This window comes from Bos taurus, chromosome 20 (assembly GCF_002263795.3).
Source record: "Bos taurus isolate L1 Dominette 01449 registration number 42190680 breed Hereford chromosome 20, ARS-UCD2.0, whole genome shotgun sequence".
NCBI classification, from domain to species: domain Eukaryota; kingdom Metazoa; phylum Chordata; class Mammalia; order Artiodactyla; family Bovidae; genus Bos; species Bos taurus.
The window spans coordinates 31,961,392-31,985,938 of NC_037347.1; the positions used below are offsets into that span (position 1 = coordinate 31,961,392).

The following is a 24,547-nucleotide window of genomic DNA, read 5'->3' on the forward strand; positions in this document are numbered from 1 at the left end:
ACCATTTGGGGTACTGTGAACTATACAACCCTGAATAAGACACAGCTGTTCATGATCCAGATAGGGAGATAAGAGAAATATGCAAACAACTATACTCCAAAGCAGTGTTTAACATATTACTTCAGAGTGGTAAGGAATCACATGGCCTCCTTCAAAGACACACATGGAGGAAGGAGGGATTGCTCCAGGCCAAGGGTTGAAGTGTTTTGGCTGAACCTAAAAGTATGGGCAGGATTTATATTTCCAGAATGTGGGATAAGGCAGGAGGAGGACAGTTTTGGAAGACAGGATGGCATGAACAACGTCCCAGAGGAGGGAAAGCACAGTGTTCCTGGGGAGGAGTGACTCGTCTAGACTTACAATTGGGGTCAGACGACAGATGGCGGATTTGAGTGTCTTGGAATAGGTTTGCGGTTTAAATTTTAGGTAATGGGGAGGGTACAAGAGACCCTAAAGTTAAGGCTATTTAGAGCAGAGGGATATGTTGGATTCTGAACATCTTTATTGGCAATGGAAGGAGAGGTGGGAAGAGGGTGGAAGGAGGGAGACAGTTACTAAGGGGTTATTGTGACCCCTTAGTATGAAGTCGAGGTGACCTGCAGAAGGGTGGTGTCATTTATTTATGTTTGGATAGTTCTGTCTAGGATTCGCTCTGAGGAGGTTTATTTATTTTTCTTCCATGGGGTTTTGCTTTGAATCTAAGAATTCAGAAAAGTGCACATAGAAAATGTATACATTACAATTGTAAACTGACAGATCATGAACAATAATTTTTTTTTTCTTAACTGGAGTAATGTTGGTTCACAGTGTTGTGTTAGTTTCTGCTGTGCATACATACGTCCCCCCTCCCTGTTGGACTTCCCTCCTACCCGGTCCCCCCTCCTCCAGCCGGCATCCTATCCATCCAGGTTACCACAGAGCACTGAGCTGAGCTCTGTGATCAGAGTCGGGCATGACTGATCGATTAACCCTTTCACAGATGAAGGTAAGTAGCTATTCTTCTTGCTTATCACAAGGACAAAAAAAAATCAACATATGCAAAATAAGTGGCAGCAATTTCTTCAACATATCCACCATACTCAGAGGTTGTCTTTCAACAAAGCCCAAAGCTTGAGCTCCTCAGACCCCATGACATGACAAAGAAAATGGCTTGGGGAAATTCTACCACCACTTTGAGGGAAGTGAAGGGCAATGTATTATATTTGTGTGTGGGAGAGGGTTTCAGTGTGGGAAAGAGCATGTGCCAATTAGTAAAACATTCTTAACTCATTCCTTCTCATTTCCTTACAGAAAGTAGCAATAAGTTACATTATCTTCTGAGTGAAGGCTCTGGAACATACTGGCTGGGATAATGCAAACATAACTAACAGCTAACCCTTTTACAGCCCCTCACATTAATGAGGGAGCAGATTAACATGTCAGATGCTTCTAAAATAGGAGGGTTGTAATGAGTCTGTGGTCTGGCACAACTGACACATTGATGACGTTTGTTAAAAACAGCACCAACCCTCCCTTTGAGTGACCTCCAAGAAAAATGATGTTTACATCGCGTATTAGAAATGTAGCCTGCAATTTAGTCATAAAACCCCAATTATGGTTTCATGATGCTGGAATGACCCATGAAACAGCAGTGGCTTAAACAGTCAGGTACACTGTCTTCCCTTTCTTTATTGTGTAATGTGGACTTGAGCATATATGTCAATTGAGGAAGAGAAAATCCATCCATAGAATTTAATTAAAGGTACCTACTATGTGGGTTTCCCAGGTGGTTCAGTGGTAAAGAATCTGCCTGCCAATGCAGAGACGGGAGTTTGATCCCATGGTTGGGAGAATCCTCTGGAGAAGGAAATGCCAACCCACTCCAGTATTCTTGCCTGGGAAATCCCATGGACAGAGGAATCTGGTGGGTCCCCGCCTACAGGGTCACAAAAGAGTTGGACATGACAGTGACTAAACAAAACCACTACCATCTACGAGGTAATTAGGATTTGTTTAGGGCATGTGAGAGATTTAGAAGAAGCAGAAAACATGGGCTTTGCCTTAATTGACTGCAACATAATTAATTCTTGAAGCCCACACAACTTTTTGAGTTCTGTGCATGATACAAAGACATACATGATGATGTTGTGAGGTATAAATGTTATCACAGAGCAGTGAGCAAAGTTCCATGGAAGCATAGATGCAGAACCGGTTTTTGGGGCTAAAGGATTTCGAGAGGTGTTCCCAAGAGAGCAGATGTTTGAGTTCAGTCTTTAAGATAAAGAAAAGATTGTCACAGGAGAAGAGGGGGATATGAAAGTCATGTTAAGGAGAAGAGACAGCTTGTATGAAGGCAGAATTTCAGAGTCCAGGGTGATTTGGTTAAGGGGACAAACTTAAGTGGTAATGTGATCATTAGGTAAAGAAATATCTCAGACTAATAATGACAATATGATACAGGACTTGTAAAAAGAAAGATTCCTAAACTCAGTAACCTACTTGCTGGCTCACAATAAATTATTTCATCTTTCTTTTCTTTTCATTATGTTGGTCTTACTTAACCTCTAAGGCTGGGCTTCCCAGGTGGCTCAGCAGTAAAGAATTCGCCTGCTAATGCAGGGGACACAGGTTCTATCCCTGGGTGGGGAAGATCCCCTGGAGAAGGAAATGGCTACCCATTCCAGTATTCTTGCCTGGGAAAGCCCATGGATGGAGGAGCCTGGCGGGCTACAGTCCATGGGTTTGCAAAAGAGTTGGACATCACTTAGCAACTAAACAACAACAACCTATAAGACTAACTGTATGAGAGAAATAAAGAAGCAGCCTTTTTTTTCCCCAAAGAGGACATGAAGATGGCCAACATGCACATTAAAAGATGCTCAACATTGGTAACCATCAAGGAAATACAAATCAAAACCACCATGAGATATCATCTCACACCTGGCAGAATGGCTATCATCAAAAAGAATACAAATAACAAATGTTAGCAAAGATGTGGAAAAAAGGGAAGCCTTATACACCGTCGGTGGGAATGTAACCTGGAGTAGCCGTCATGGAAAACAGTATGGGGGTTTCTAAAAAAACTAAAAATGACCTAGCAGTTCCACTCCTGAGTATATATCTCCCCAAAACAAAAACACTAATTCAAAAAGATACATTATCCCAATGCTCAGAGCAGCACTATTTACAGTTGCTGAGATATGGAAGCAATGTAAGTTGCATCAGCAGATGAATGGATAAAGAAGATGTGGTATATACATGTAATGGAATACTACTCAGCTATAAGAAATGAAATTTTGCCATCTGCGGCAGCATGGATGGGCCTCGGGGGCATTATGCTTAGTGAAATAAGTCATACACAGGAAGACGAGTACTATATGATGTCACTGATACGTGCAATCTAAAAAACTTAACAAACTATGAAAAAAAAAAAGAAGCAGACTCACGGATATGGAGAACAAATGAGTGGTTACCAGTAGGGAGAAGGAAGGGGGTCGGGGGGGAAAAAGGGTTATTATGTGATTATATGGTATCATGTGTGTGAAAATTTTGAAAATTGTAAAGCATTACAGAATTTAAAGAATCTTTCACTCAGTTAAAAGAAAAGCAGAAAAAAAGCGGCCTTGTGGAGAAGTTGACAAATTCTGAAAAAAAAAATTTTTTTAGTTTGCCCCTACAATTTCAGTTATTAATTCATCCAGTTACCATATCCTAAATAAAACAGAGTAAGAACAGTAGCTTGAACTGCAGTAAAATCTGAACATTATCGCCAAAGGCAGAAAAAGGACTGAAATTCTTACTTGTCTCTAGGACTGGATATAGTATCTGCAGACTCTGAGATGCTCTGACAAGGAAAGCTGGTGTGGCTGAAAGACAAAGAGGGGAAAAAACCCATTAGTCACCCCTGTGAAAAATGGTCTGATGTGACCTTGTTACATTCTCATTTTCAAAATGTCAACATGTGACCTGGCCCAACCTCACAAAAATTCTCTTCTTTTTTCTTTCTTTTCAAAACTAAAATTGCACCTATCCTCTAAAAGGAACTCCTAAATATTCAGAGCAAATGGAAACCTTTTGTTTAGTTGCCTCTGGTCTCATGCCTGGACACAGTTAGGAAGGATGAAAAATTGCCTTCCTACATCATTTGGGTCCAAACTTAAGTCTTGCTTGTGAAAACAAGAAGGAACATAAATTCTTTTTAAAAGCAGTATTAAAAACAGTTCAGTCAAACACGTTTATTCTTAGAAACAAACATGTGAGCAACCCTGGGAGTAGGGAAGGAATGAGGGGAAGTGAAAAACTGGACAAGAGGGAGAGACAGAACTTTAGGACATGAGATGGGCAATGAGTCATCTATTATAAAGGAGTTCTAATGGTACTGATACTAGTATTCAAAGTGAAGTCGCTCAGTCGTGTCCAACTCTTTGCGACCCCATGGACTGTAACCTACCAGGCTCCTCTGTCCATGGCATTTTCCAGGCAATAGTACTGGAGTGGATTGCCATTTCCTTCTCCAAGGGATCTTCCTGACCCAGGGATCAAACCTGGGTCTCCTGCATTCTAGACAGACGCTTTACCGTCTGAGCCACCAGGGAAGTCCCGATACTAGTATTAGGTTACATTAAAAACAGGAAAAATGGAACATGATCAATGTAGCTATCATTGAACTGTTGAACTGGGTTCAACTGCAAACACCTCAACTGCAAACATACTGTAACTGCTGTCTGGTTTTGGTGGAGAAGGGAGTGTCTGTAAGATTCTTCTCATCCCATTAGGTGATCCCTGGGCTGCTGGAGAGGCAGTGTGACCCAGGGCCACAGCAAACACACAGCACCGCCTCAAAGCAGCAGAACTGCTAATGCTTCTGGTGCTCAATAGAAACCCACAGTAGCAGTGCTGAGAAATGGTTCTCTGATATGAAAAAAGGAAGAGGAAGAAAATGAAGATGCAGGGACAGTGAACTGGCCCACATCCATCTGGGTGGGTGTGGGCCTGAATCTCAGAATGGGTGAATCCTGTCCATCTGTCCTGGGTGGGTGTGGGCCTGAATTTCAGAATGGGTGAATCCTGTCCATCTGTCCTGATCCACTTTTCAATGTGTTTTTTCACTAACTCCTCCCACCTGGCCAACCAGTAGGAAGCAGCTGTCGGGTCTGGAGATCAGAATATAGAACCTAACGGAGGAAATTAAGATCCTCTCATCAAATGCTGCAGAATTCTAACCCTTAAAAGTTTTTGCAGCCTGGGCATATCAGGGAGAGTATTTTTCCAAATGAAGTTAGGTTTGGGGGCCTTTGGCGAATAATATTGTAAATTCTGTATGACTTTCAGCTCCAAAAGGGTTTCTTTTCATTCTCTCTCTAAATTTTAATATTAACTTTATCTGCAGAAGTTAATTTACTCCCAAATGCAATAAAGAATTATGACAGAAAGCAAATAGAATACACGTTTCCCTAGAGTAGATAATGTACTACACATGGATTTTAACGTGACCAGAAAGGAAAATTGCATTTTATGAAAATCCCCTCAAGTCTACTCACTGCCTTGAGACCCTTAGTCTTTGTTATTATCATTATCTAGACCCCAACCCCCACCTTTAATTCCTTGCTACAAATCAGACAACACTTTATTACCCCTTGCCCTAAATTGGGCACTAGAACATTATTTTTGGTCAAGGTTGGGCAAGTTTATATAACTTTCAACTGTGAATGACCTCTTTCACTGACAACTATGTATGCCTTGAGAATGTTAAAAAAAGGGCTCCCAAAAAGAGGAAAATTAAGTCAATCAGGGACGACAGACACACAACCATCTGTGTTATTTTGGTCAAAATTATCCACTGAGTTTTTCTCCATTTTCAGCTTGACACCGGGTAAAAAGACACCAGTTTCCAGGCTCAGACCGGCAGGAAAGTTGATGAATTTCCAGAACGATGACTGATACAGACAGTGGGGGGTCAGTTATGAGGCCCTAGGGGAGCCCACAGAGCCAAACCTCAGGCCCGGAAATGCTTGGGCAGCGCTGGCCACCCTCGACTCTTTTGCGTTCCTTGCAGACAGCGGTCTGGTGCCTTCCTCTTTATGGTGTCTTTGGTAACATTTTCATGAATCAGAAAGTCTTACTCAGCTAACAGCCTCCACAGAACATGGTGAATCAAGGCATAAAAGGAACAAATGGCATCCTTGGGGAATAACTACCGATTTATGCCAGCACCGAGAGGGCGCTGATTACAAAGTTGAGAACCATGAGCAGAACTGTGACACCTTAGCAAATGGAGGTATCACCCTCGGTGGTCAATTTCAGTGTCCCAGCTGTCCTCGCTGTCTAGAAGTGCTGAGTAATAGAGGAAAACAAGTGAGGGGTGGCAATAATGAGAGAAGCACTGCTCTAGTATATCCCATGGGGGCTTCTAAATCCTGGCATTATAAAATGAATTAGCTACAGCCCTTGGCCTTGGTGAGCCCACAGTTTTTGGGCAGGGATATATAAAGGAAGGAGTGGTCTGCATTGGAGGAACAATGCAGTGTCCTTTAACAAGTCAGGACACTTCCTGGGGAAGGTGACCCCTCGGATGGTGCTGAATTTGGGATAACTAAGCAAATGAGAAGGAAAGGATAAGGCAGTTGGTGCTAAGGGAAGCACTGAATAAAGAGAGGGCTAAGACGTGGCTGGGGCATGTGAGTCACAATCTGTCGGGAGTGGGTAGAGCATGGCTGACCGGGGATGTGTTGAGTGGGGAGAGGTCATGTTAGGATGGTCTTTCCAAAGAACTTAACTGTGATCCTGCAAACACTGGAGAACTATTCCTTTGCGGGGCCTTGAGGTAGAGCTTCTCATGGTGAACCTGCTTAAGAACAAACTGCAGTCTATACTTTCCTACTTATGTCCAATCCTGTGCTCAACTTCCCAACCATGGCACACAACTGGATCTCAGTTTCTCTGTCTGTAAAATGGGGCCAGTTGCAGTATCTACACAAGTGAGGTTTAAGTCAATGTATTCAATACAATAAAATACATTAAATATGCAATATAGTGTTTAGAGTTAGATATTATTTTTATTATTGTCACTGTTATTATTGCTACCACTACCCTGAAAGTAGAGGAGAGCATGGCAACCCACTCCAGTATTCTTACCTGGGAAATCCCATGGACAGAGGAGCCCAGCAAGCTACAGTCCACAGGGTTGCACAGAGTTGGACACGACTTAAGTGACTTAACATGCACGCACGCACGCACCCTGAAAGTAAGGGCTCATCTTTTACAACAAAGAATTCAGCACGAATCTTTGTTGTAAAAGAATGTGACAATCACAAGTGGACTTTGTGAGCTTAAGGCTTTGCACATATGAAGACATGATTCAGTCCTAAGTGCGCCAGGATCTGCTCTATTTATTTAGGTCCTCCTGTGCAGGCTGGACACAGGCAGTAGGACCCTGGAGAAGTGAGATCAGTGGCATTGAGAATGGGAATCTACCTGGGACTCAATGCAGTCATTTCCAGTTCTTGTAAGTTGGTGACTTCCTACTTACAGTAGGAAAGTCGGTATGGGAGAATTAACGTTCTGCTGAGGATTGTACTTTACCTGTTGTGCAGCAGTGGCATTTGGAATCAGCCATGAATAGTGCAAACACAAGTAAGTAAACCAAGATACAGCATATGGCAACCATTTTACACCACGGCAGGAGAACACAGAGTGCCTCATATGGCATCTGCCATAAAATAAGCATCGGTTGACGTCAGCTATTATCATTATTACCTTATGGTTACTATAAAGATAATGCTGATGTAACTGTCATGAAATCTCCATTTCAAGACTTTCTTTGATTGCAATAATCATTTTGTGGTATACACATATATCAAACCATTGTGTTGGACACAAACTTGCACAATATTTTATGATAATTTTATCTCAATAAAGCTGGAAAAAAAAAAAAAGACTTCCACTGAAGTCTCCCTTGGGCAGTAAGTTGTCCTTCCACCCAGCAGCCCTAGAAACAACTCTTACACCCTTTGCAGTAACTGCTTCTTTTCCTGTGCCCTATGACACACAGTAAGTTTCTTGAGATAGGTATTGCTTTTATCTTTGTAACCTCTGTTAGGAGTGAAGGGCATGGAACCTAGTAGAAAAATACAGCTTGCTAAACAAAGGCGGTAGATGAATTAAAAATGCTTGAAACTTTGGCTTTTGGACTAAAAGGGGATCAAAGAAAAACAGTTTATTCTCAGCACACTACATCTCTCCTTATAAATCTCAAGTTCGCTTGACCATTTTTTCCTGCCTTTTGGAAGTCTAGTTATCCTTGAGCATATTTCAGAAATTTCCCCTGCTCAGATTTCAACCTCTAGAGCTCTTTCCAGACCCACTTCTGCCTTTCTGTCCTTTTTTTCTCTATCACACTATGATCACCATCACCGGAGAATATTCAGTTTAAAGTCCTTATCTCCTCCAGATGTGTGGTCTCCTTGCAGTAAGGCTCGAGTTCCAGCTCCCTGTCTGGTCACACTGATATCATGTCCCAGGCCATCCTGCTGACTCTGAAGAGGCCAGCTGACGGCAAAGTCAAAAAAATGTGTGTGAGGTGTTTACTGCTCATGTTTACTATGCCCTTAAAATGTAGCCAGCACCATACTTCAAGACATTTTTTGAATTTTTTCCATTTTTACCTTCAACCCTCTGAAGTGGATATGATTTGTTACATTGTATGCACGAGGGAGGGCTTCCCTGGTGGCTCAAGATGGTCAAGAATCTGCCTGCAATGCAGGAGACCCAGGTTTGATCTCTGGGTTGGGAAGATCCCCGGGAGAAGGGCATGGCAACCCACTCCAGTATTCTTGCCAGCGGGATTTCATGAACAGAGGAGCCTGGCGGGCTTACAGTCCAGGGTCGCAAAGAGCTGGACACAACTGAGTGACTGAACAACAACAGTGCATGAGGGATCTGAGGTTCCAAGAAGTAACTTGTCTAAGGCCGTCCAGCAATTACATGGCAGAAGCCAAATTTGGAGCTGCAGCCAGGTTCTGACTCCATCCCAGTCTACTGTTTCCCAAACCTGTCTGACCACCAAGATTTGCTGTGGCGTTCGTATTCACTCACTGAAGTATAGTTGATTTAACTGTGGCATTTGTTAAAATGTGGATTCCAAGGCTCTGTACCAGATTTATAGAATCTGGGTCTCTAGGGCCCAGGTCAATCTGTAGGCTTGCAAGGCCCTGAGAATATATATGTTTACTTTGCATGTCCTACCCCCAGCCAGGTGACTCCTATGACATGATACATTTGGAGAAACTGTCCACTGGCAGTACTTTCTTGCTCTGGTCAGCCATTGTGTCCTCTGTGGGGCTCCCCTTCCAGGCTCCCCCGCTAAGTGTTCACAGCTGGGGTTTATGGCTCACTAGAGCGCAACCTGATTTATTTGAATGCTCCAAATGTTCTGGAAAGTTAAACTGATGGAACCAAGGTGCTGAGGCTGTGGGTGCAAATATCCTTTAGGGGTCAGCGCATGAGGAAGCAGGTAAGGCACACAACAGCCTGGCAGCCAGGCCTCTTCCTTTTGCTGTGTCATCCAGTGACGTGTACACAGCAGCTCCTGGGGCTGCAGCTGTTGTCCCGGTCATGGCTAACCCTTGGCACCCCAAGTCCTGGACCCGAGCGCTATGACAATTCTAAGCCGGAATTTCATTTCTTCTGGGGCTCACTGACTAACTTGAATTTCCATCCGTAGTTTCTCCTGAATGAAGGCATATTATCTCCTACAGACTATGACTCTTGGCAGCTCTAAAGAAGCCTGCGTAATCTGAACAGAAAATCTCTGAACCTTTCAAACAGACAGCGTCACCTCCCCAGATCTCCACGAGGGAATGTGGTTCTTCTACACTTGGACAGTAAATCTCAGAGCACATTACATAAGATAATTTAAACAAACAAGAAAAGGAGTTGTGAGATGATGCTGGTGGTTCCAAACACCTTTTAATGCTAAAACACAAAAAACAAAACCCCAAACGAAAAAAAAAACCTGTGTTGCAGACAATCTATAGCAATTTTGGAGGAGAAACTAGTGTCATGAAAAGAAGCACATGCTGAAATAAATCTGTAGCAGTCATTTTTTTGCTGTAAATGCTTTTAGAGAGTAGTTGGGCCTCGAGGATAGAAGAATGAACGTGCAGTGAGAGATCCTAGTGGAGGAAGTTTCCTAACAGCTTGAAGCTTCACATGTTCCTTTCCTGTTTGGCAGTGTTCTCCATGCTAAGTTAAAAAAATCCTGACACAAGTTTACGCACGTACCGAGGACATCTGCCTGTAATTAAAGACAGAAACTAGGGCCCGACTTTTCAAACATAGCTCTTAGGGTGATAAGGCCAGTTAGGGGTGCAGTGACTTAAGGAGAACACGTTGGGGAGGGTGCCCTCTTTTATTTTTTTTAAAGGAGGTTAATACTCATGCTGATCTCAGCTGGCTTGCATCTTCCTTTGGCCATGCTTCCCAGCAATTCCTCCAGCTTTCCCTTTTAACTGTTGAGAGAACAGTGAAACACCCTGCCCTGCTAGCTGCCCTTAAGGCTTCTTCTCATTATGAGAACAGCAAGTGTGTCAACACCAGGCGATGGGTGGAAAGCCAGCCCTCTGTGCCCGGTGACAGCCCTGCTAAGGGGAAGCACACAGAATCCAGGCTGGCACCAGACCATTATCAGTCCTAGGTGGCCAGGCAGGGGCACAGGACTGGGACTGGAAGGACAGCCAGAGTATTAAAAGGTTAGATTGATGTGCACGGAAGAGGGCAGAAGGGTCTCTTCCCTTATAATGGTGTTTTAGATGTTTTTAATACCTGTGAATACACTCACTAGAGCAACAGAATCGGACGATTTAATAAAGTCTAAAGCTCAGATGGTGACTCACAGATGATGCCCCAGAGCTGGGACCTCTTCTCAACTCTGTATTCAGTGATATCATGTCACTGACTTGGAATCAGCCGTGGTGGTAATATTTATACCACAAAAATCAGTGAATACTTCAAATCAAGGTTTTTTGCCACAGTCTGTGGGAATTCCATTCACCTTTCAAGATGAGTGTGTCTTCTCCTCCATGATGCATTTTGTATTTTCTCCCAGATGGGATCCACCTCTCCATTCTTTGTGCTCTCACACAATAGCTGGACTGTGGCATTTCTTATTCTTTGTCAGATATCTCAGGTATCTGACTTGGCCAATGAATGATGTACTGGATGTTTGATGGAAAGGACCCTGTCTCCTCCTTCTGATCCACCAAAGCATTAGCACAGCCCCTTCAATACAGTGAGTGCTCAACATTTATTTATGAAATTACTGAATATCTCACTGGGAAGTCTTTCAAGAAATGTTACGAGACACCATGACTTTACCTATATTATTATTCTGAATTTAGCAGGCATTTTGTGGTCTCTGGAGTCTCAATTTGGAAGATTCTAAAGCATACCATTAGATCTTATGACAAATGTCCACCCAGGACCTTGAGTGCTTAAACTTGAGGCAAAGTCCGTGTATTTCAGCTTATCTTCATGGTATCAAACCACTTAACAGAGTTCAGTGAGGTTCGAAGAATAAATGAACACAGGATCATGTAGTTTCCTCACCTGCCTTCCTGTTACCTGGATAGATGCACTTGCTTGGTTTTGGCTACAGCAGTCAGCCAGTCTTTTGATACCATTTACTGGGCTAAGGCTGGTTTTGCTGACTCTTAAGTCCTGGGCATCAGTTGTTTTGGCAGATTCATGGATCTCCTTTTTGAGACTGGTCAGCATTTCAGATGGAGAAGGCAATGGCATCCACTCCAGTACTCTTGCCTGGCAAATCCCATGGATGGAGGAGCCTGGTAGGCTGCAGTCCATGGGGTCGCTAGGAGTCGAACACGATTGAGCAACTTCCCTTTCACTTTTCACTTTCATGCATTGGAGAAGAAAATGGCAACCCACTCCAGTGTTCTTGCCTGGAGAATCCCAGGGACGGGGGAGCCTGGTGGGCTGCCATCTATGGGGTCGCACAGAGTCGGACACGACTGAAGCGACTTAGCAACGGCAGCAGCAGCATTTCAGAAGTGTGAAATGGTAAAGGTGTCCTAGGCAAGCATATACTTTGCCAGAGGTTTTAAGGCATATTTTTCCTTTGCTGAGCAAGTGAAATGAAAGTCACTCAGTCATGTCTGACTCTTTGCAACCCCATGGACTGTAGCCCACCAGGCTCTGTCCATGAGGATTCTCCAGGTAAGAATACTGGAGTGGGTTGCCATGCCCTTCTCCAGGGGATCTTCCCAACCCAGGGATCAAACCCAGATTTCCCATGTTGCAGATGGATTCTTTTTACCATCTAAGCCACCAGGGAAGGACCAAAGGCACCTTTTATAAATAGGTTGATCTGAACTCCTGCCACTCTGCCTCTCGTTCCCAAGCTCTACTCATCAATTTCCATGGAATTTCTTGAACAAAAAAGCCTATTCCTTTCAGAAGCAGGTATCTGAGAGGTATTGAGAGGTCAGAATTGCAGTGTGTGGGCACTTATACGATATACCAGGTGCTGTCCTGGACGCCAGAGATATGATGGTGAGGACTGCAGAGGGAGGTCTGCTCTTACAGTCCACCATGTGGGAGGAAGGCAGGAAACAGATGAGCCAACAGATGATGCAGATGCAGGGGAGGGCAGTGAGACGTGGGAGAGGGGCGATTAAGAGACCTGAGCACAGCATGAAAGAGTACAGGCCCTAAGATGGGGCTGGGGGACAGAAAGGAGGTCAGTATGGGTGGAGCAAGTGGAGACAAGGAACACAGGAAGAGGAGTAAAGAAGGATTTGAGGTAATGGAGCGCCAGGGGCCAGACAGTGCACCATCTTGTAGGCCAGGGTGAGGACGTGTGGACCGCTCACCACGTCACCATGTCAGTTTCATGAAAAGGACACCAGTGAGTTGGAGCTGCTACTGCTGTCACATCTGTCCCATTATGCTGTGTCCTTCCCACCTGAATCCTTCACTGTAATAGCTGGGAATTGGGAAGTGTTGTCAAAGGGTCCTGAGGCTTTTTGGTGTATAGCTTCAATTCACTAAGTACCTTTATCCCACTGTACTTCATCTGAGTTATAGACATAAGCCAGAGGGCCATTTGTTTGTTCAAGACATACTTACTGAGCACCTATAATGTTAAGGCACTATGCTAGACATTGGGATATGGTGGTGAAGAGACTCGCACAGCACTCACGGTTCATTTCTCTCTATTCCCCTCAATAGACCCTTGGCTCCAGACCAATGCATGTGTTTGCCATCTAGCACATTCCTGATTTTAGGTCTTTGCTCACCTTATATCATTCTCTTTGCTTTCTCTAGAATGGAGAGAAAAATCAGAGGTAATTACCACTTACGGAGTGGGGATAATAATTCAGAAAATGAAATTGATATATATAAAGTATTTCACAGAATGTCTGGCACAATAAAAAAAAAGGAATGAAATAATGCTATTTGCAGCTATGTGGATGTACCTAGAGGTTGTCAAACTAGGTGAAGTCAGAAAGAGTAAGACAAACACCGTATGACATCACTTATATGTGGAATCTAAAATATGACACAAATGAACATACTTATTTAGAGAAAAGACTTGTGGCTGCCAAGAGGGTGCAGGCGTGGGGGAGGGAAGGGTTGGGAGTTTGGGATTAGCTGATGCAAACTAGTGTGTATAGGATACTATAGCACAGGAAACTACATTCAATATCCTGTGATAAATCATAATGGAAAAGAATATGAAGAACAATATATATGTGTATAACTAAGTCACTTTGCTGTACAGCAGGAATGAACACAATAGGAAGTCAACTATCAGTTCAGTCGCTCAGTCGTGTCTGACTCTTGTGACCCCATGAATCGCAGCACGCCAGGCCTCCCTGTCCATCACCAACTCCTGGAGTTCACTCAAACTCATGTCCATCGAGTCAGTGATGCCACCCAGCCAACTCATCCTCTGTCGTCCCCTTTTCCTCCTGCCCCCAATCCCTCCCAGCATCAGAGTCTTTTCCAATGAGTCAACTCTTCGCATGAGGTAATTAAAAATTTTTTTAAAGTAAAAAGACTGTCTGGTACATAATGTTTATGATTACAGTTGCCTCTCAGTTAATGGCATGTATTATACATGCCACTCATCTGATAAAAATGCTGATTATTGTATTAATATATTTGCCCTCTCAATTGGATTACAAATCCACTGAAAGTAGGAACCACATTTTATCCTTTCCAACCTTACACATATGAGGCCCTCCATTAACATCTGTATTATGATGGCTAGATGGTCTTTTATCCTAACACGCTCTCCTTTTGATTAGTATCTACAAGATTACAGGTTTTTTTGGTTAACAAAGAGTCTTAGTGGAAGATCATGTACACTTCATAGATATATTTGTCACAAAATATATAGAGTTCTAGAGTTCCAAAAGAAAACAAAACTTGGATACAGCTTCTCTAAGATACTTGACACAAAATTTTTAGATTCATTTTTCTGAAGGCCAGTTATGGAAAGAAATGCTTCAAACTCTGTAACTAACAGGCCACCAATTCCAAAAATTATTTTGCAGTGGAAATAGAAGTTCTCCCAAAATGTGAATGGAGACGGATAAGGTGACAATCCACCACAGACACGTACCTTGGCAGCAAGGTACCTGACGCTTACTTTTTTGAGCTTTGTTCTGCTGGGCCTGTAGTTTTTGGCTCCAGTGAGAAGCAACCCTTATGGGCTGAACTTTAATTCTCAATCTAACTTTAGAGTTTCCAAAATGGACGATTAGAATCAAAACAGTCCATCAAATCACATAACATCACTCTAAAGCAAAAAACTGTACTGGGTGTGAAAAACAAGGTTATGGTATTTTTCTGGAAGGAATATGTTTCAACTGAAAAGAAACTCCATTTCTTTGCAGCTACAGGGCAGGCAAAGTCTTGTAGTGTAAAATATAAGTTTCGATCCCTTGCTGGAATTATGTTTAATGTGATGATGGTATGACATAAAGAAAAGAAAATCAAAGGCCGTATTGATCAGCCATATGTGGCCGCTGCTCTGCCGTGCATGCCCAGCACAGCGTGCCTTTGTGTCCGCCTGCAGGGGCGCCCTGCCCATAGGCTCCCTGGCAAGACAGGGACACTGTATGGCTTTAAGCGTTCCCTGATCGAATGTGGGAAAAACAGCCACGAGCCAAGTTCTGAACAGAGTTTTTATTGTGCTGAGGCCAGGAGATGATGGGGAGGGAGAGGGGCAGGACTCCCATACAACTTCTGCCTTGCTCTACTTTCTGGTAGACGTAAGTTGAAAAGGCTGAGAAAGATACCTTTGGGTAGACGGGACAAAGAAGGATTTGGGACTCTATAGAGTTCAAGTTCAGGAAATTTGCAGCAAGTGCAAAAAAAATATATATATATATATATAAATAATATGAATTACATATATAATGTATATGATTTATACAATTCATATCATTTAATTTGTACTTAAATTTTGTTTATATTTATATTTCATGAACTTCCAAGCAGCAGCCAGTGCAACTGAAGAGCACACAAAATAATATATATGACCATACAGAGCCTACTTGAGTCTTGTCTGCTATTAGCCCCTGCTCTAAGTTGGAAAATCTGAATGGCCCAGTTTTTTTTTTTTTTAATGAAGGAGCACATAGCAAAAAAGGATCCAGAGAAGGATCAAGAGAAATGGTTGGGCCACAAACATTAATTTCAAATGAAAGTCACAAGAGGAAAATTCTCTTTCGAAAGAAGGACACAAAAAAAACAATTTAAAAACTTTATCTGGAAAGTATACTCATTTTCGAGTCCTTAGGAGCTGCACACCCAAGAAGCTTCTTTCCTGTTCCTGGATCTTTTAAATGCTGCCTGAATGAATGGCTCCACTTCTTCGTTTCTTCTCTTTTGAATCCTTTCCAGCTGTGCTTCTGACCCTTACCCTTACTTGCTCTTATCAGGTTCAATGGTCTCTTCTCCTACCTTTTATATTTCAACTGTTCAGTTGCAGTTGCCCCAGTAGACCACTGACTTTTAAAGGTATGCTCTTTGTCTAGCATCTATTATGCCAAGTTTGCCTCAGTTCAGCTCAGGTGCTCAGTCATGTCTGACTCTGCGTCCCCATGGACTGTAGCACGCCAGGGTTCGCGGTCCTACTCCAGCTCCTGCAGCTTGCTTAAACTCATGTCCATCAGTCAGTGATGCCCTCCAACCATTTCATCCTCTGTCATTCCCTTCTTCTGCCTTCAATTTTCCCCAGTATCAGGGTCTTTTCCAAAAAGTCAGTACTTCGCATCAGGCGGCTAAAGTATTGAAGCTTCAGCTTCAGCATCAGTCCTTCCAATGAATATTCAGGATTTATTTTCTTTAGGATTGATTACTTTGATTTCCTTGCAGTCCAAGGGACGCTCAAGAGTCTTCTCTAACACCACAGTTCAAAAGTATAAATTCTTCAGTGCTCAGCTTTCTTGATGGTCCAACTCTCATATCACTATATGACTACTAGTAAAAACAGCTTTAACTATACAGACCTTTGTCAGCAAAGTAATGTCTCTGCTTTTTAACATGCTGTCTAGGTTGGTCATAGCTTTCCTTCCAAGGAGCAAGTGTCTTTTAATCTCATGGCTGCAGTCACTATCTGCAGTGATTTTGGAGCCCAAGAAAATAAAGTCTCTCACTGTTTCCATTGTTTTCCCATTTATTTGCCATGAAATGAAGAGACTGGATGCCATGATCTTAGTTTTTTGAATGTTGAGCTTTAAGCCATCTTTTTCACTCTCCTCTTTCACCTTCATCAAGAGGCTCTTTAGTTCCTCTTCACTTTCTGCCATAAGGGTGGTGTCTTCTGCATATCTGAGGTTATTGATATTTCTCCTGGTAATCTTGATTCCAGCTTGTGCTTCATCCAGCCTGGCATGTTGCAAGATGTACAGTGCATAGAAGTTAAACAAGCAGGGTGAACATATACAGCCTTGACGTACTTCTTTCCCAATTTGGAACCAGTCCATTGTTCCACGTCCAGTTTTAACTTGCTTCTGGACCTGGAAACAGAGTTCTCAGGAGGCAGGTAAGGTGTTTTGGTATTCCCATCTCTTGAAGAATTTTCCACAGTTTGTTGTGATCCACACAGTCAAAGGTATTAGCACAGTCAATGAAGAAGTAGATGTTTTTCTGGAACTCTTCCGCTTTTTCAATGATCCAATGGATATTGGCAATTTGACTCTGGTTCCTCTGCCTTTTCTCAATTCACCATGAACATCTGGAAGTTCTCAGTTCACATACTGTTGAAGCCTAGCTTGGAGAATTTTGAGCACTACTTTGCTAGCATGTGAGATGAGTGCAATTGGGCAGTGGTTTGAAAATTCTTTGGCATTGGCTTTCTTTGGGATTGGAATGAAAATTGACCTTTCCCAGTCCTGTGGCCACTGCTGAGTTTTCCAAATTTGCTGGCGTATTGAGTGCAGCACTCTCACAGCATCATCTTTTAGGATTTGAAATAGTTTAGCTGGGATTCCATCACGTCCACTAGCTTTATTCATAGTGATGCTTCCTAAGACCCATTTGACTTTGCACTCCAGGATGTCTGGCCCTAAGAGAGTGATCATACCATCATGGTTATCTGGGTCATGAAGATCTTTTTTGTATAGTTCTTCTGTGTATTCTTGCCACCTCTTCTTAATATCTTCTGCTTCTGTTAGGTCCATACAATTTCTGTCCTTTATTGTACCCATCTTTGCATGAAATGTCCCCTTAGTATCTCTAATTTTCTTGAAGAGATCTCTAGTCTTTCCCATTCTATTGTTTCCCTCTATTTCTTTGCATTGATCATTTAGGAAGGCTGTGTCTCCTGCATTGGCAGGTGGATTCTTTACCACTGAGCCACTTGGGAAGCCCATCCACATTTCTACTTAATCTAAAATCCTATAGGTCATCTTTGTTTGCCTGGTTTCCCTTTTACTTCACTGGCTATTCTTTCTTGTTCTCCTTTGTTGGCTTCTCTTCCTTTGCTTTACTCCTAAATATTGCCATTTCATAGACTCTTCACTTTCCTAGCCTTTCTCCCCACTAGAAGGGGAAATCTCATCAAGTCTTGCAGCTTTAAAAATCACTATATGCTGATGATCCAAATTTCTCATCATAAAATCCTGAACCTCTGTTGAACTCCAGGCTCAACTTGGGCTCTTCAGCCTCTTAACTAGATATCCAATAGGTATCTCAATCCTAACACAGAAGTCTCAAGTAATTCATGATGAACCTGTTTCTTCTGAACTCTTCCCTATCTTTGTAAATTATTTCACCATCCATGCTGGTGAGCGCATGCTCAGTTCTGCCCGTCTCTGCAACCCCATGGATTGTAGCCCCACCAGGCTCCTTTGTTCATTGAATTTTCCAGGCAAAAATATTTGAGTGTGTTGCCATTTCCTACTCCAGAGGATCTTCCTGACCTAGGGATTCAACTTGCATCTCCTATGTCTCCTGCATTGGCAGGTGGATTCTTAACCACTGAGCCACTAGGGAAGCCCATCCACACTTGCACTTAATCTAAAAACCTATAGGTAATCTTCATGTCTTCACCCTCCCTAACTCCCATTCCCTTGTTTAACCCACTGACAAACTGTGTCAGTTCCATCTCAATTAACTTCTCTCCTTTCCCTGTGCTATTATTATATCCCAAACTCCCAACAGTTTTTGCCTAGACTATCAAATGACCTCCTAATTGGCCTTCTCATTTCCACGCTTATCCCCCTTCAATTAAGTACTGAAACATTAAACAGGGTGACCTTTTAAAAGCATAAATCAGATCATGGTACTTAACTAAAATGCTCCACAGCTTCCCATGTAATCACACTAAAGCTCAAACTCCTTATAATGGACACCAAGATCTCTTGTGTGGTAAACATGTCTGGTTGCCTACCCAGAGTGCCTTCCTCCTTCCTTCTCAACCAAATCTTGATTTTGTTTGGGTAACCATTCCTCCCCAAGAAGCTCATGTGCCTCAACAGAAACCGACCCAACCCCAGCTCCATGAGTAGGTGTAACTGGATAGAGGGCTATTCCTATCCTCTTTTGAAGTTCAAGAAAGAGGATGTGGCCCAAAGGGAACCCTACTAGGAGGCATTCTGGAAATTTTAATGGAAAAAATGACAGAATGCCATGAGTCTCCTTGCTTTAACCATTTCACCCCAAACCTGAAGATGCAGCTGATACGACTAAGAGGGCAAAGACATCTTTTGGAAAATGAATTTGAAGCTGCTGTATTTAGCTAATCCAAAGCCTTCTCCAACTCTTCTTTTCTAATTATATGAATTATTTTTATTATTACTTAAGTTAGTTTGAATGATTCTTCCTATCCCTTGCTCCTGATCCTGACTCCTATTAATATATTCAAAGAGTGGCCCCACTTCCCTTTCTTTCTCTTTGCACCAGTGTCTGCTTACCATTGTGCCCCAGCCCTGAACTTGCCGATCTTACTCAGACTGAACTCTTGCTGATCTTAGTACCCACGTAATCTTCCTGTGAATGGCTTAGGCTTCGGTTCATATGGTATCTTCTTAGGGACACCTTCTCTGACCTAATAATTGGAAGGACAATCACCATATTTTATTTTCTTCATAGTCCTTATTTATCTTTGTGTTGAGTTCTTTTATTCATTTGTAGTTTTGTCTACTTTTTCCTGTCTTCTTTCCACTAAAATATAAGGCCTGAAGAAAGCAAGGATCTTCTTTCCTGGCTCAAAGTAGGCATTCTATAAATATCTGTCAAATGGATAAACGCATAAATGAAGGTTTTGACCTAGTAATAATGGGGACTTTACTTTTTGCTTGTTACCTTAGATTTAAAAGATCTGGGCTATACTTTCTAAAGATGTATCTATAAATATATTCCTGGAAACTCTATGACAATTCCTCACATTAGCAACAAATAAATCATTGCTAATTTGCTTAACTGGGCAAAAAGGCTGTTAAAGCAGGCAGAATCTTCGAATGCAAACAGTTGGTAATCTAGAGATAGGCTAGTATCTTTTCTCAGTCGCTAGACGTGCATCATCACTGTTTTCTTGGACTTGGGACTACAACTGTGGATTTGTCTATGATTTCTCCTTTCTCTACTAGTTGTCAGAACCTACAATTGGTTCTTTCCTTCCATGACGTGTTTCCTAGGCTCCTCCTCTTTTTTCCCACTTTTACTTCCCTAACGAGACATTTCTCCACTCAAGCCTTACCCCAAAGCTTCCTGTTATTTCTGCCCTGAGCAGGGATTCAAGTCTAAGCTTTGTGCTCTAATTTTCCTCAAATACCACTGTCATTCTGCCATACCCCTGCTGTGTGGGTGTGTTAGTTGCTTAGTCGTGTCCGACCCTTTGTGACCCCATGGACTGTAGCCCACCAGGCTCCTATGTCTATGGGATTCTCCAGGTAAGAATACTGGAGTGGGTAGCCATTCCCCTCTCCAGGGGATCTTCCTGACCCTGGGATTGAACCCGGGTCTCCTGCACTGCAGACAGATTCTTTACTGTCTGAGCCAATGCCCCTGCTGATAAGACTCACATGCCACCCTCTCACTTGCTGGATAAAGTCCAAATTCTGCAGCCTGACATTCAAAGTGTTTCTTCAGCAGGCACTGCTTTGCTCCAACTTCTTTCCCACAACTCATTAATGCAAACACTCTTCAGTCAAAACGGCATCCCTACGATCGTCAGCCTGTGTCCTCGTTTCTTTATCCTTTACATTTTCCTCTTCATCCTCTTCTGCTGAAAGTTTTCATACTTCCCTCCCTGAGCAAAATTTCCAACTCCCTGAGAACACCTGCTCCTTCACAAGACCTTCCTTGAAAATTGGCTCCCTTCTGACAATTTTTGACATTTCACCTCTCCCCTTGCACTGGCTACTGACGTTGTCTGTCACTGATTTTTCTTGAAAAGACTGTTAAGCAGAAACATGGAATGTAAACTATTTGTATATAGTTACTATCATTAGGATAATCTCTCCAAACAGGAAAATGGGACCTAAGAGTATGTGATAAACGAGTAGCATAACAACGTTAGAGGACACGGAGGCTCCATAAACGTTCTTCAAGTCACACTGGAATGTGAACTATTTGTGACACTTCCAATAATTAGAATCTACCCAAAGCTTCTAGGAAATAATTTACATTGTTTTCCCTCCTTGAACACCTTCTTATAGAAGATTTGCACAAACCGGTATATTTCAGACATATTACAATTGATAATCACATAATTTTCTTTAATTAAAACCCACTAAGTATATGTTTATAATGTCAAATTTCTGCTTCTGGAATGCAGTGCCAGCAGGTAGCCTCCTTCGTTTCTTAAGCTTGTGTGTGTGTGTTAGTCACTCAGTTGTTTATCACTCTTTGCCACCCTGTGGACTGTAGCCCACCAGGCTCCTCTGTCCATGGGATTCTCCAGGCAAGAATACTGGAGTGGGTTGCCATTTCCTTCTCCAGGGATCTTCCCAACTCAGGGATTGAACCCATGTATCCTGCATTGCAGGCAGATTCTCTACCATCTGAGCTACCAGGGAAGCCCTTCTTGAGTTTAACCACAGTATTTATTAGTCATAACTGGCAGCCTGTGTAAAGATAATGGATGATATGCCCATCTTGTCTGAAAATGTCTTTCCTAAAACCACTCTTTAAAAATGAAAAATATTGAGATGGCAAACTGATTATCCATTTTAGTCAAAATATTTATAGGGTGCATGCTTAGTCGCTCAGTCATGTTCAACTTTTTGTGACCCCATGGGTTGTATTTCACTAGGCTCCTCTGTCCATGGAGTTCTCCAGGCAAGAATATTGGAGTGGGTTGCCATTCCCTTCTCCAGGGGAACTTTCCAACCCAGGGATCAAACCTAGGTCTCCTGCATTGCAGGCAGATACTTTACTGCCTGAGCCACCAGAGAAGCCCATTTATAGGGAGCACTGCCTAAATGCATAGCTTTTTGCCAGGTTCATGGGCTAAGGAAAAGTACTGATAGATGAAACTTAGGAGTTTCATCTTGGTTCCAGATGGTCAATACTGAAATCAGATTGACTGCAGTCTTTGCACCTGAAGATGGAGAAGCTTTATACAGTCAGCAAAAACAAGACTGGAAGCTAACTGTGGCTAACTGTGGCTCAGATCATGAAATCTTTACTGCAAAACTGAGACATAAATTGAAGAAAGTAGGCAAAACCACTAGACTTTTCAGGTGTGACCTAAATCAAATCCCTTACGATTATACAGTGGAAGTGACAAATAGATTCAAGTGACTAGATCTGATAGACAAGAGTGCCTGAAGAACTATGGACAGAGGTTCATAATATTGTACAGGAGGCCATGATCAAAACCAAATCCAAGAAAAAGAAATGCAAAAAGGTAAAATGGTTGTCTGAGGAGAACTTACAAATAACTGAGAAAAGACCAGAAGCTAAAGGCAAAGGAATAAAGGAAAGATATACCCATCTGAATGCAGAGTTCCAAAGAATAGCAAAGAGAGATAAGAAAGCCTTCTAAGTGATCAGTTCAAACAAATAGAGGAAAACAATAGAATGGGAAAGACTAGAGATCTCTTTAAGAAAATCAGAGCTACAAAGGGAACATTTCATGCAAAGATGGACACAATAAAGGACAGAAACATTATGTACTTAACAGAAGCAGAAGATGTTAGCAAGAGGTGGCAAGAATACTCAGAAGAACTACACAAAAAAGATCTTCATGATCCAGATAACCATGATGGTGTGATCACTCACCTAGAGCCAGACATCCTGGAGTGCAAAGTCAAGTGAGCCTTGGAAGCATCACTACGAACAAAGCTACTGGAGGTGATAGAATTCCAGTTGAGCTATTTCAAATCCTAAAAGATGATGCTGTGAAAGTGCTGCACTCAATATGCCAGCGAATTTGGAAAACTCAGCAGTGCCCACAGGACTGGAAAAGGTCAGTTTCCATTTCAGTCCCAGAGAAAAGCAATGTCAAAGAATGTTCGAACTACTGCACAATTGCACTCATCTCACATGCTAGCAAAGTAATGCTCAAAATCCTCCAAGGCAGGCTTCAGCAATACATGAACCATGAACTTCCAGATGTTCAAGCTGGATTGAAAAAAGGCAGAGGAACCAGAGACCAAATCGCCAACATCTGCTGGATCATACAAAAAGCAAGAGAGTTCAAAAAAAAAATCTACTTCTGCTTCATTGACTATGCTAAAGCCTTTGACTGTGGATCAGAACAAACTGTGGAAAATTCTTCAAGACATGGGAATACCAGGCCACCTCACCTGCTTCCTAAGAAATCTGGATGCAGGACCAGAAACAACAGTTAGAACCAGACATGGGACAACAGACTGGTTCCAAATTGGGAAAGGAGTGCATCAAAGCTGTTTATTGTCACCCTGCTTATTTTACTTATATTACTTATATATGCTTATTTCCCATATATTTTACTTATATGCTTATATACTTGTCATGTGAAATGACAAGCTAGAATCAAGATTTCCAGGAGAAATATTAGTAACCTCAGATATGCAGATGACACCACTCTATGGTAGAAAGTGAAGACAAACTAAAGAGACTCTTGATGAAAGTGAAAGAGGAGAGTGAAAAAGTTGGTTTAAAACTCAACATTCAAAAAACGAAGATCATGGTCCCATCACTTCATGACAAATAGATGGGGAAACAATTGAAACACTGACAGACTTTACTTTCTAGGGCTCCAAGATCATTGTGGATGGTGACTGCAGCCATGAAATTAAAAGCCACTTGCTCCTTGGAAGAAAAGTTATGACACATCCAGACAGCATATTAAAAAGAAGAGATGTTACTTTGGTGAAAAAGGTCTATCTAGTCAAAGCTATGGTTTTTCCAGTTGTCATGTATTGATGTGAGAGTTGGACCATAAGGAAAGCTGAGTGCCAAAGAATTGATGCTTCTGAACTGTGGTGTTAGAGATGACTCTTGAGAGTCCCCTGGACTGCAAGGAGATCAAACCTGTATCCTAAAGAAATCAACCCTGAATATTCATTTGAAGGACTGATGCTGAAGCTGAAATTCCAATACTTCGGCCACCTGATGCAAATAACTGACTCATTGGAAAAGACCGTGATGCTGGGAAAAATTGAGGGCAGGAGGAGAAGGGGACAACAGAGGATGAGATGGTTAGATGGCATCACCGACTTGATGGACATGAGTTTGAGCAAGCTCTGGGAGCTGGAGTAGGACAGGGAAGCCTGGCATGCTGCAGTTCATGGGGCCGCCAAGTGACAGAAATGAACTGAACTGAAGGAATTTTCAACTAGTCCATGAGCAATACTAATAGACCAGATGCTATGTGATGCTCCTAAGGGCTAAAATGTTTGGAACTTAGTGATGCCCAAGGAGTCTGGGAAGTGGGAAAGCAGCACAGTCAGGAGGTGCTTGCTAACCTTTACAGCAGCCATGGTGTTGGGATTGATTTTGAAGGCTTGCAGGATGGAGGATGCAGATAGATCGGCAGAAGGGAAATAACATGTCCCAGGACAATGATAAAAGGGCACAATTGGCTTACAGAAGCATTGCAAAGGAC

The 24,547-nt window shown here is 42.4% G+C and overlaps 1 protein-coding gene across 1 annotated transcript in view; it reads right to left on the reverse strand.

The window, feature by feature from the left end:
- The window catches only part of GHR (growth hormone receptor), a gene marked incomplete at its 5' end in the record, with an annotated part of 173,669 nt that overhangs the window by 91,688 nt on the left and 57,434 nt on the right, over positions 1 to 24,547 (reverse strand). The window contains 1 exon segment of the mRNA NM_176608.1: positions 3,780 to 3,845. Within this exon segment, the coding sequence (NP_788781.1) occupies positions 3,780 to 3,845 (66 nt within the window).